General features: G+C 40.0%; 1 protein-coding gene and 1 long non-coding RNA gene across 2 annotated transcripts; one reads left to right on the forward strand and one right to left on the reverse strand.

Annotated features, from left to right (window-relative positions):
• Nucleotides 1–79: 79 nt before the first annotated feature.
• Nucleotides 80–11,296, forward strand: LOC115444377 (serine/threonine-protein kinase mTOR). The gene is made up of 10 exons (XM_030170138.2): nucleotides 80–299; nucleotides 1,228–2,025; nucleotides 2,097–4,669; nucleotides 4,967–5,139; nucleotides 5,541–5,826; nucleotides 5,981–7,870; nucleotides 8,058–8,273; nucleotides 8,386–8,751; nucleotides 8,875–9,189; nucleotides 9,410–11,296. The coding sequence occupies exons 1-10, from the start codon at nucleotides 80–82 to the stop codon at nucleotides 9,839–9,841; spliced, it is 7,269 nt and encodes a 2,422-aa protein (XP_030025998.1). The 3' UTR covers nucleotides 9,842–11,296.
• Nucleotides 10,905–13,035, reverse strand: LOC115444380. The gene is made up of 2 exons (XR_003938725.2): nucleotides 12,349–13,035; nucleotides 10,905–11,962 (listed from the first exon to the last, which is right to left on the reverse strand). It is a non-coding gene; the product is annotated as an uncharacterized LOC115444380 (long non-coding RNA).
• Nucleotides 13,036–13,167: the final 132 nt, after the last annotated feature.

Consider the following 13,167-nt stretch of genomic DNA (forward strand, 5'->3'; position numbering starts at 1 on the left):
TGTTTATGTTTATTTTGGAAAAACGCGTGAGAAATTACGCATCTTGCACTATTGTACGGTATGAAGTAATAATATAATAATGTCAAATCAAGTAGCTCAGTTCGTAGCGGGGCTGAAGTCGCGGAATGTGGATGTTCAGATAAAGACAGCACGCGAACTCTACCATTATGCGAAAACTGAGCTACGTGAAGTACCACAGGAGGAACTCACCCAGTTCCTGGATGAGTTCAATCACCAGATATTTGAGATGGTATCCAGTAACGATGTCCACGAGAAAAAGGGCGGAGTGCTGGCTATCGGTACGTTTCCCCAACCGCTAATTATCGCCATATCTTTGTACAACAAACTAAAAATGTATATATTTTATAATACATAATTTAATTGTAAATCACATTTATTAGCAGGTAAAATAAAGACATTCAGCACCTACTACGCTTTCGAATATTTTACTGTCTACATGTAAAAATGTAAAGAAAAACATTACGCAGCCGTATATTATTTATTTACAATCAGTTACTGAAGCGGCGATAGCCTAGTTGGTTGTGGAACGGTCTGCTGAGACGAATGTCCGCAGGTTCAAATCCCAAAGGCACACACTGATTTTTCTAAAAAAATTATGTGTGTATTCTTTGTGAATTATCGCTTGCTTCAACGGTGAAGGAAAACATCGTGAGGAAACATGCATACCTGAGAAGTTCTCTATAGGAATTTCGAAGGTGTGTGAAGTCTACCAATCCGCACTAGGCCAGCGTGGTGGACTAAGGCCTAATCACTCTCAGTAGTAGAGGAGGCCCGTGCTCAGCAGTGGGCAAGTATATAATACAGGGCTGATATTATAATCAGTTACTGACAAGATTCATTGATCCTTAATTCCTAAAACAAACTATTAGTCTTTATAAAAGTATTATTGCTAACAATATAATCATAGTAACCACATTGGATTGGACTAATTGAATTAGCAATGTGCATACCAATAAAATGATTGAATATTTAATAATATATTCATTGTTAATATTTCCACATAGTATTTTGTGATAAGAGTAGGACATAATTTTATTTACTATTGTATTGGCCAACTATTAATAATGACATTATCATGTATTTTCAAACTACATATTGTCTATAGAAAATAAACTGGAATGCATTAACTTTTCTTAATGTACTTTGAAACCTGCTTAGAATAAAAATTATTAAGTTATTTGGTCTTATTGACAACATTTGTTACAGTCTGTCTAATTGGTGGTGACTGTGACACTACAAGAACTAGAATAACCAGATTCGCAAACTACCTCCGCAACTTACTGCCTTCATCTGATGTTGGGGTTATGGAACTTGCAGCAAAGACCGTCGGCCGATTGGCCACAGTCTCTGGCATCAAACGTGCGGAATATGTTGAATTCGAAGTCAAAAGAGCTTTTGAATGGTTGTCTGAAGAACGCAATGAAGGGCGACGCCACTCTGCTGTTCTTTTACTAAAAGAGCTAGCCATAGCTATGCCCACATATTTCTATCAACAAGTATCTGGCTTTTTTGATCATATTCTTGTCGCCCTTAAAGATCCTAAACAGCAAATCCGCGAGGCCGCAGCCAAAGCGTTGAGAGCTGGACTTGTAGTCACGGCTCAAAGAGAAACTGCAAAACAGTCAACAGCAAAACCCCAGTGGTACATGCAATGCTATGAAGAAGCTATGCTGTCGTTTGAAGATATACCACTAAAAGAGAAAGGCATAACCAAAGAGGATAGAGTCCACGGAGGCTTATTGATCCTTAATGAATTGTTAAGATGCTCAAATGCTATTTGGGAGAAAAAATACACATATTCAATGCATAGCTTGGATACACAGAAAGATATAACATTGTCAGATGATATTATCTTCATAAGTACGAAACTTCACAGTCCATCAGTGAAGAGAGGCTACTTATGTGATGGATTCAAGACTGAAAATGTTCAGTACCCAGTTCCTATTTATGAGTCAGCGGTATGCCGGAAATTACTTACCGAGAAGTTTGAAAAGATTTGTCAAGGTATTTGAAATATATATTGTTTTCTATTCATTTTAAATTATTTAAGCTGACAATTTATCTTTTAATTTCAGATATTATGGCACAGCGACTGCTAAAAACTCAAGGAGTACCACAAATTCTATTAATAATTATACCCAGGTTGGCCGCATTTAATAAAGAATATTTCCTCAAGAAGTATCTTAGCCATACAATGCATTACCTGATCTCATCACTGCGCAGCCGGGAGAGGGACAGGAACATGGCGTTTACTACTATCGGTCTCATGGCGGCAGCTATCGAACACGATATTAAAAATTACATACCTAGAATAATGGAAGTTATAAAACAAGCTTTGCCAGTAAGAGATTCACAAACTAAAAAGAGAGCTTGGGTAGATCCTTCTATTTTCGCTTGCATTACGTTACTAGCTAGTTCAGTGAAAGACCTAGTAGTTAATGACATAAAGGAACTTTTGGATGCCATGTTTGCTACTGGCCTAAGTCCATCCTTAACTATATGCCTTCGAGAGCTGAGTCAAAGCCTACCAGTTCTAAAAACTGAAATATCAGAAGGTCTTCTTAAAATGCTATCGTTAGTGCTGCGGAATAAGCCATTTCTACACCCAGGCGTGCCAAGCAGCTTGGAACAGCAGATGGGTAATATGAACCTTGTTATTGAACTCCAAGACACACCTAGCATTGTGTTGGCTTTACGCACCCTTGGCACGTTTCAGTTTGAAGGGCAGCATAGTCTGCTCGCATTCGTAAGACGCTGCGCTGACCATTTCCTACAAAGTGAACAACAAGAAGTGAGGTTGGAAGCAGTAAAAACATCAGCCAAATTGCTTGCTGACGCGAAGGTCAGGACTATGAAGACTCCTTCACGAACGCTTACAATACTGACCGCTGAAGTTATAGGAAAGCTACTTATCGTCGCAGTAACCGACCCAGAATACGAAGTCCGTTACTGGGTACTGGAATCTTTGTATAACATATTCGATACGCATTTAGCGCAAATAGAAAATCTCAGTTTTCTATTTATGGCTATGAATGACGAGCACTTAGCGATTCGTGAGCTGGCAATTTGCACTGTCGGTCGCTTGAGCACTGTTAATCCTGCGTACGTCATGCCAGGTCTTAGAAAAACATTGATACAATATCTCACGGAATTGGAACATTCTGGTATGAGCAGGAATAAAGAACAAGCGGCCAGGATGTTAGATAATCTGATACTACACGCGCCGAAATTGGTAAAACCATACATGGAAACCATTCTGAATGTCCTTGTGCCTAAGTTAAAAGAATCTGATTCAAACCCAGGAGTAGTGATCAGTGTTTTAAAAGCTGTCGGAGATTTGGCAGATGTTCATGGCGATAACACAGGCTTAAAGAAGTGTTTGCCTGAATTATTATCGATTCTTCTAGACCTTTTGTCAGATGCCAGCGCGACGGAGAAAAGAAGTGTCGCATTATGGGCATTTGGACAGCTCATAAGTGCTACAGGGTATGTCGTCACTCCGTACACAGAATACCCGAACCTCATGGACGTTCTTTTGAATTTCCTTAAAACGGAACAACAACCCAAAGACCGGCGAGAGACTATAAGAGTTCTAGGGTTGTTAGGCGCTCTGGATCCTTACAAACACAAGATGACGCGAGGCCTTAAACCTGATTCGACTTTAGTTCCTGTAACGGATAGTAAGGCAGAAGGTAACAATTTTGACATGACAACAAGCGAGATGCTAGTAAACATGTCTTCACCTGTATTAGACGAGTACTATCCTGCGATTGTTATATCGACATTGATGAGGATCTTACGGGACCCAACGTTACAGCAGCATCACACAAACGTCGTGCAAGCTGTGACCTTTATATTCCAATCTCTTGGAATTAAATGTGTGCCATATATTTCGCGTGTTACTCCCAGTCTACTTTACGTAGCGCGAGCGACCGATAACAACAATTTCCGAGAGTTCCTATTTACTCAACTAGCAAGACTGATTGCAATTGTCAAGCAACACATTCGCAACTATTTAGACAAAATATTCGATCTGATAAAAGAGTTTTGGACGCCCAACAGTTCACTACAACCTACTTTGATATTACTGGTAGAGTATATAGCTGTGGCTCTGGGGTCAGAGTTTAAAGTGTATCTGCCGCAACTGATGCCGCAAATACTTCGCGTGTTGGCTCATGACACCAGCAAAGACAGAATGGTGACTGAAAAACTTCTATACGCTTTGCAAAAGTTTGAGGACAATCTCGACGACTACATGCATTTGGTTATACCGTCTATAGTGAAATTGTTTGACGCTTCAGACTGTCCCATCAACGTGGCTAAAGTGGCGATGGAGACGGTCGATTGTCTGTCAGATTCGTTGAATTACAGCGAATTGGTGTCGAGGATCATCCATCCATTAGTGCGTAGTTTGGACACGTGCGCCCCCTTGCGACAGACGGCGATGGATACGCTTTGCGCCTTGATAGTGCAACTTGGTCGAAAGTACTCGGACTTTATACCTTTAGTGCAGAAAGTGGTGGTGAAGCATAGGATCCAGCATCAGAACTACGAGCTGTTGCTCTCCAGGCTGCAGTCTAGTCAAACGCTAGCCATGGATGAGTTCTTGCAGAGCACCAGACGTAAGCCGAGGAACAATAATCAGGAGGTGATTACTTGAGTTTTTAGTTTAATATTTTTTTATTTTTGAACCAAATGACGATGAGTTTATGGTAAGATGGCCACTTCCACCCATAACTTCGCTAATACACTTGTGTACCGCAAACCAAAGTCAAATACGGGACATTGCTTTCATTCCACCTTATGATAATATAATTTAGTGCATAAATTGAATCTTGTTAATTTATGTCCGTTTTTTAAAATAATGCTGGTAAGCACCATCCCAGTCAACGCAACCCATTTATGCTGTATTCAAAAGTGATAACATAATGATTGTTTTTTCCAGGCTCGCATAGTTGTTTGCGATACTTCCCAATCCATCCGCAAGTTGTGTGTGAATGCTCACAACCTGAAGCTCGCGTGGACGGTGAGCAGCCGCGTGTCGAAGGACGATTGGCTGGAGTGGCTCCGCCGGTTCAGCATCGGTCTGCTGACTGAGTCGCACAGTCCAGCGCTGAGGTTTGTCTATTATATTTATTCATATTTTCTATTCATATTTTCCATATTTTCTTGCATTTGCCCAAGTAGTATCTGAATATCTCTTCCTGCAACACTTTTTCAAATATGTTTACGAAAGGGTTTGGCTTAGCTACCGTCCATTTTCTTGACAATTGACATCGACATCGCCTTAGGAATTTATCCTATGCGATTTGTAAAAAAATCCACACATTGTTCAATGTGACATTCGCATCCAGAACTTTTTAGTCCGAGGTCTATAAACGCTGCCATTAGACCAGAAAAGAAAACAAATACCTGCACTTCAACAATATTGAAATTAATAATGAAATTGGCTTTACTGTTTCGGCGATAGTATTCCTTCAGCCAACTGTATGAATTATATTACACATATTTACTTTCAGAGCCTGTCTAGACCTCGCTCACAACTATTCCCAACTTCTCCGGGACTTGTTCAACGCCGCCTTCGTCTCCTGCTGGACGGAGCTCGACATCACCTCACGAACTGAACTGTCTAACGCGTTGGAACAAGCCTTGACAGCGCCTGATGCTCCAGAACTTGCCCACACGGTGCTGAACCTCGCGGAATTCATGGAGCATTGTGAGGGTGGGACCATACCGATATCCACTCACTTGCTCGGAGAAAGAGCTATGCATTGCAGAGCTTATGCTAAGGCGTTGCATTATAAGGTATGTTATTTATGTGTCAATGCAGGCCATATAATATTCAAATCACGCAAGGTCAGTTATGTAGCTATTAGTATAGCCGCCATTAGTAGTATGGCATCACATCATTATCTCATATACATTAGAATTATAAACATGTTTTAATTGTTTCTTACAGGAAGAAGAATTCCGCAACGGCGCAACGTCACAAGTGGTGGAGGCATTGATACATATAAATAATAAACTGCAACAGAAAGAAGCAGCCGAAGGACTCCTCGAAAGGGTGATGGCGCAGCGTGAAGCTGGTGATGCCAACCTTAAAGTACAAATACGGTGGTATGAGAAACTACATAATTGGGAAAAGGCATTAAATCTCTACGGCGAGAAGTTATCAGAAGACCCGGACGATATGGACGCCTATCTTGGAGAGTTACGCTGCTATGAAGCACTCGGAGAGTGGGTGAAGTTATACAATACCGTCTCCCAAAGTTGGATCAAAATGAGCACCGAAGAAAAATATAAGGCGGCGAGATTGGCCGCGGCTGCCGCGTGGGGCTTAAACGAGTGGGACTCGATGGCGAAATACGTCAGCTTCCTTCCAGAAAACACACAAGACGGCGCATTCTATAGAGCGGTCCTTAACATCCATAACGGAGAGTTTGATATGTCCAAACTGTTCATAGATCAAGCCAGGTCGCTACTAGACTCTGAACTTACCGCAGTAGCTGGTGAGAGTTACCAAAGAGCCTACGGAGCTCTAGTAAATGCTCAGCTACTTGCAGAGCTGGAAGAAGTGATCACATATAAATTAGAGATTGAGAGAAGGGAGTCAATAAGGCAAGCTTGGTGGACGAGGTTGCAAGGAGGACAGAGACTCGTAGAAGATTGGCGCAGAATTCTTCAAGTACGCAGTTTGGTACTCACTCCCCAAGAAGACATGGCCACTTGGCTCAAGTTCGCATCACTCTGCAGAAAGAGTGGAGCTCCCCGACAAGCTCATAAGACCTTGGTTATGTTGCTGGGGAGTGACCCAAGTAAAAATCGCGATAAACCGTTGCCCACACACGAACCCAGATTGACTCTTGCGTACGCCAAACACTTGTGGGTGGCGGGTGACAAACAACTCGCTTACGACCAACTGCAGCGATATGTTGACAACACCGAATCCGGAGATGCAGAACACTGCCGACTTCTTGCTCGATGCCATTTGAAACTGGGCTCTTGGTGCGAATCTCTTCTTGGAATCAACGAACACTCCATACCGACAATTTTGCGAAACTATGCATCGGCGACTGATCTTTCTTCAGACTGGTACAAAGCTTGGCATGCTTGGGCATACATGAACTTCGAAACTGTTCTCTTTTACAAACATCAAGACACAAATTATGGTCGCGGCCAGTCTGGGGAGAAGAGACTCAGCTCTGAAACAATTCAGCAGCACACGGTACCTGCTGTAGAGGGATTCTTCAAATCGATAAATCTGTCTCACGGCAGTTCTTTGCAAGACACTTTGCGATTATTGACGCTCTGGTTTGATTACGGCCACTACCCAGCAGTGCACGAGGCACTGGTCGAAGGCATTAGGACGATTGAAATCAACGTATGGCTCCAAGTGATTCCCCAACTGATAGCTAGAATTGACACTCCACGAGCCTTGGTCGGGAAGTTGATTCATTCTCTTCTTATCGATATAGGAAAGTCGCATCCTCAAGCTCTTGTGTACCCTCTAACGGTAGCATCAAAATCATCTTTTGTAGCAAGGAAAAACGCCGCGAACCAAATCTTAAAGTCCATGTGCACTCATTCAAGTAACTTGGTGAACCAGGCAGCGATGATATCGGAAGAGCTGATCCGAGTAGCGATTCTGTGGCACGAGCAATGGCACGAGGCTCTAGAAGAGGCTTCTAGGCTGTATTTCAGCGAAAACGATGTCAATGCAATGTTCAAGACCTTAGAGCCGCTGCACGCGATGCTAGAGCGTGGACCACAGACTTTGAAGGAGGTGTCTTTCACGCAAGCGTACGGGAGAGATCTTAACGAAGCACAAGAATGGTGCAACCGTTATAAGGTAATTAGTTTACTTATTAATACTTCATATAAAAATCAAATCTTGTTTCCAATTGTTGAATGGTCTGTCAGTAAATCTTAATTTGTTGGAATGTTTCTTTTTCTAAATTTCAGAAATAACCACTTTTTGTATTTTTTTTCTACTTGAGCTACATCAATTATTTTAATTACATTATTACTTTTTACAGGAGTCGGGTCAAGTGCGTGACCTAAACCAGGCGTGGGACCTGTATTACCACGTGTTCCGGCGCATCAGCCGTCAGCTGCCGCAGCTGACGTCGCTGGAGCTGCAGTACGTGTCGCCGCGGCTGCTGAATTGCCGCGACCTCGAGCTCGCCGTGCCCGGCTCGTACGTGCCCGACCAGGATCTCATACGCATCGCGCACATACAGAGCAGTCTTCAGGTAAGCAGACCCATAGGATTCAGACTTTACTATAATCTAATTTAGATAGGTTGTCGACTTACTTAGGGCGTGAAAATAAAATTGTAACTTACAACACCATCTTTGCCCACAGGTAATAACATCTAAACAGAGGCCACGACGCTTGTGCATCCGTGGGTCTAACGGCAAAGACTACATGTTCCTCCTCAAAGGTCACGAGGATCTCAGACAAGACGAGAGAGTGATGCAACTCTTCGGTCTCGTCAACACACTGTTACAGGCTGACCCAGACACTTTCCGAAGAGATCTTGCCATTCAGCGATACGCCGTGATACCGCTGTCGACCAACTCCGGGCTTATTGGATGGGTCCCGCACTGTGATACGCTGCACTCGTTAATAAGAGATTATAGGGATAAGAGGAAGTGCCTTTTGAATATAGAACACAGGATTATGCAGAGAATGGCGTCTGATTTGGATAAACTTATGTTGATGCAAAAGGTATGTAGGGTTTTGGATGTAATTGTCTCAGTAAAATGTCATTCCGAGTTGCACTCCAATTTTTATTGATTTATTTTGTGGTCCTTCGAGCCGGACGTAACCTATTTAATAATATTTTTTCAGGTGGAAGTATTCGAACACGCCTTAGAACATACAGCAGGCGACGACTTGGCCAAACTGCTGTGGCTTAAGAGTCCCTCATCAGAAGTCTGGTTTGAGCGTCGCACGAACTACACCCGCTCGCTGGCTGTCATGAGCATGGTGGGGTACATCCTCGGGCTCGGAGACCGACACCCCTCGAATATCATGCTGGATAGAGTCACCGGCAAGTTCCTACATATCGACTTTGGCGATTGCTTCGAAGTGGCCGTCACCAGGGACAAGTTTCCGGAGAAAATACCGTTCAGGTTGACTAGGATGCTCATCAACGCTATGGAGGTAAGCAAGACTTGTACACCTCATTTAAAACTGGCAGTTTGGTTAAATGTCATGTTGATGTCTTGTTTAAGATCCTTAAGTCACAAAAAAGTCTTTTAATTTTTTTTTTAAGACATAACGTATTTGGTACCATTAACCAACCAACACCAAGGTGTTGTCCTTCTCTATATGACTTATGTTTTTTTATAAACAAAACTACAAAATTAGACTTAATTCGCAGGTCACGGGCATCGAAGGCACATACCGTCGCACATGCGAGTCAGTAATGGAGGTGCTGCACAGACACAAAGACAGTGTGATGGCGGTACTAGAAGCCTTCGTATACGATCCGCTGCTCAACTGGCGACTAATCGACGCCACGAGGCGGTCCCGAGCCGACGTTGAGATATCCTCTACATCAGACCCCGCCACGTCACCGCAACCAAGCCGAAGCCGCGTCATACAAAACGATTTGAACCAACCCGCAGAAACTAATCTCAATAAACGAGCTCTAGCTATCGTAAACAGAGTGAGAGACAAGTTGACAGGCCGCGACTTTCCTCACATAGACGAAATTGTCTCCGTACAGAAGCAAGTTGATTTACTTATACAGCAAGCGACGAGTAACGAGAATCTATGCCAGTGTTATGTAGGATGGTGTCCGTTTTGGTAGATATGTGCCTATGTGTAGCAGGTAGCTTATGGTAGTAAGGATTTGGCTATGTAGAAATAGTGTTTAACAACTACTAATATTGTTAGTCAGTTGAGGTCTGAAGTTAGTCACTTCACCCGCTCTCGGTGACTTCTGTCAATAGCTGCAATGCCGCTCGTGATTAACTTCAGACTATCTGTCTTTAAGACGGAGAGCGACAGACGCGAAAGGTACCTTTAAAACCTTATTGGTTATTCCCTAGCTCTGCTTGTCATAATGGGTTTATTATGATTGATAATGTCATAAAACCTAAAGTGAGCAGGATAGCCAATATCTTAAATTGCGACTCTGACAAATATCGTAAATTATAATCGCGTAACTTTCTTGTCATTTTTCTTATTGTTCCAACATCCAGTTAATAGTGCTAGGTAGTAATAAGCAAATTTGAATGGAGTAGGTAATTAAATTCTTTACCTAACTACAGCCCAATGAGTGCAAATACATAATATGGTTTTTCCGCCAATATCTAATTGTGTTCACTAAGTGAAGTGGCTAACTTCAGACTAATCACAATTTTAGTATGGGGTATAACTTTTATTGTGTTGTTTAATAAAAACGTGTAGGCTTCATGTTATATTCGATCTAATTAGTATTAATATAAGGGCTCTTTTGTATACCAGAGGCATATAGCAGGTGTAGATAAGGTTGCATTGTGTCGTGAAAGATGTTTGACCCTTCACGTCCGTGTCATACGAAAAAGGACCTTCCGATACATAATAAACGGGGTTTATCGATTGTTTCGTTCGTTCAATGTAAATTAACTTATCCTACCTAACCTTGTGGTGGGTTATAACTATTAATTAAAGGGTCCTTTATTATGCCATATTCAGTGTTGAAGCGTATATTTCTAATTTTATAATTGTTGAAATTCAATTATAAAATTAGAAATATACGTTTTGAGTCAACAATCTGTTAAAGTGCGCTTGAGTTTTTAGGTGAGTCTCCCTAAGGTTTAACTATATTTTGATACAATAAACAGTAAAAGCTGCCATTTATTTTTGAATGTCTGTGTACAAAGGGATAGTTTTTTTTTTTTTTTTTAAATATAGGATTCGATTGTATTTCTGCCTTCCTGTTAATAGAACTTGCAAAGTGAATTAAAACTTCTTATACCATATCGACAGTTTACAAGGACATACAATTTCAGGACCTCTATACAATTTTTACACGCTAAATATATTCAATAAAAAGCAATTTGTAGTCAATTTAACACTACTTTCGTTCAAGTTACTTAAACGTTTTGAAATAATGAAAATAACTTAACTGTCGCAAGTTCTATTATAATCACTCGTGTGGCAAATTTTATAACATAACCAGTGTATACAAGTTTGTTCGTATGTTAATTTTCTATATTTTATGTAAGTGATTCCCTAGTGATTTGTTTTATTACCGAAATAAACTCGATATTGTTGAACATTGATCGTTTTATTTTGCGTTATTTTATGACTTATACAATTTTATTTACACAAATAAATATTCTAGTGGTATATACTGGAATAAGTTAAGAAATATAACTACAGGCTGGATACAAAAAGAACTTGACATGTTGTAAAATTATGTAACTGATTTCTTGTACTGGCATTATTATTATATTAATTATAAAATGAAAAAGCAACAGAGGTGCCTATATAGGTTGTATAATATTGTATATACCTATAATTGTATTTAATAGCGTTGCGCAGGTAGTTTGAAAATTAATCTGTTACAAACACCGTTATAAATACAACTAGGTCACTATATTACAGTACGTAATGAAAAGTGTCTAGTCACTCTATGTTTTATTGACTCAAGACTTCATAAAAGTGTATAAATTACTTTAACACCCTTGTAAATGCTGATATAATAGCTATGGTTCAGCAATAATTTTGCAAAGAAAAAGATCTAGTCATCACATTACCATATTTATTAATACATTTTCTTAGGTACGTGGAAGTGACCACGCTGTTGTAGTAATTGACAAATATCCAACTCTCATCGTACTTAAACATAAGTGCTAGGGTTCACATCTGTCTGGGATTCACCGGATTTCCTGTAGTTTGGAGAGCTTACGGGGGCGATTCGGCGATGGTTTTGAGGGGAATCCTGATTTAAAAGATAAGCAATAAATAAATTATATCAAGCTCTATAAATAAATAAAAAAAAAAAAATATTATAATGAATCTTAGAGCTGTTCGAGAAGCGTGCTGGTTTCGATTTTGGCAGGTCATTGCCGAACTACCCAACACTAAATTGTGCGACTCACCGATTAAATGAAATAAACATAAGAGTTTTTTTTATTTCATTTAATAATATTTAATTTATAAGACTACTTAATTCATTTTTTTAGATTTTTTTAGAAGAATACAAACAATCTTCTTATCAGTCGTCTAATAGTAAGTGATAACAATTAAATACTCCAAGACATTAGACGCATTATAAAATAATAAACACATAGCACTTTATAATATAAAAAAGTGGTACTATATTACCTTCACAATGTATTGTTCAATAAATTGCAATAAGAAAGACGTTGGCATTGCGTCATGTCCTTGCTTTCCATCACGCAGCTGCATATGCATTGTTTAAGTTTTATTTACGCCATTGTATAACGTCTTACTTGCATACAGATCAAAGATATGATTTAAATAAGTCAAACTTACCTTTAAAACTTATTATGTACCTGTAACGGTGGCAAAATACCTGTAGTACTTATAAGTAATTACCCGTCTATATTGGAGGCATGGTATTTTTATTTAAGGGGATTAAAGCTAGAAGCAAGATGTTAAACATTGGTGTACAAACTTTAAGGTGTATTCAACTTTCCTTTTTTCCTCCTATTTACACAATGATATACAACTACATAAGTACCTAGCATTTTTACGCTCTGAGTAAATAGGTACACGGTACACCTGATTTAACAACCATTTAAAACCGCACGACAATTGGCATGTTCTCAAAGTACCTTTTTCCTTATAGAACTCCACGTCTTAAGAAAGGAAAAATTTTACAATCCCCAGATACATCGAGTATTTACTAGTCTTATGCGTAGAATTAATTTATCTGAACGTACGCATTGTGCTGCGTTTATAGCTGGATATAAAAAAAATGCTATCAATAAATTGTCATATTTAAAATATATCTCACCGCCTAATTACATAACTGTTGTGTTCTTAGAAGCAAAACTGATATGTGTTAGTGAAATCTAGCATGAGTTTGCTTTCATTTAACTCGTAACATGCGTATGACATGTGTGTAAATAGATTGCCATTGTGTGACCCAATTGAAATGTGCGCACAAGTATTTATGAA

The sequence above is a fragment of the Manduca sexta genome, chromosome 10, assembly GCF_014839805.1.
Source record: "Manduca sexta isolate Smith_Timp_Sample1 chromosome 10, JHU_Msex_v1.0, whole genome shotgun sequence".
Taxonomy (NCBI): Eukaryota; Metazoa; Arthropoda; class Insecta; order Lepidoptera; family Sphingidae; genus Manduca; species Manduca sexta.

Bases quoted from the DNA above. Each gene is read 5' to 3' on its own strand.
- LOC115444377 (XM_030170138.2), top strand. From the start codon at position 80: ATGTCAAATCAAGTAGCTCAGTTCGTAGCGGGGCTGAAGTCGCGGAAT. The intron at 2,026-2,096 runs GTATTTGAAATA...TTTTAATTTCAG, and splicing joins GTTTGAAAAGATTTGTCAAG to ATATTATGGCACAGCGACTG. The intron at 7,871-8,057 runs GTAATTAGTTTA...TACTTTTTACAG, and splicing joins AATGGTGCAACCGTTATAAG to GAGTCGGGTCAAGTGCGTGA.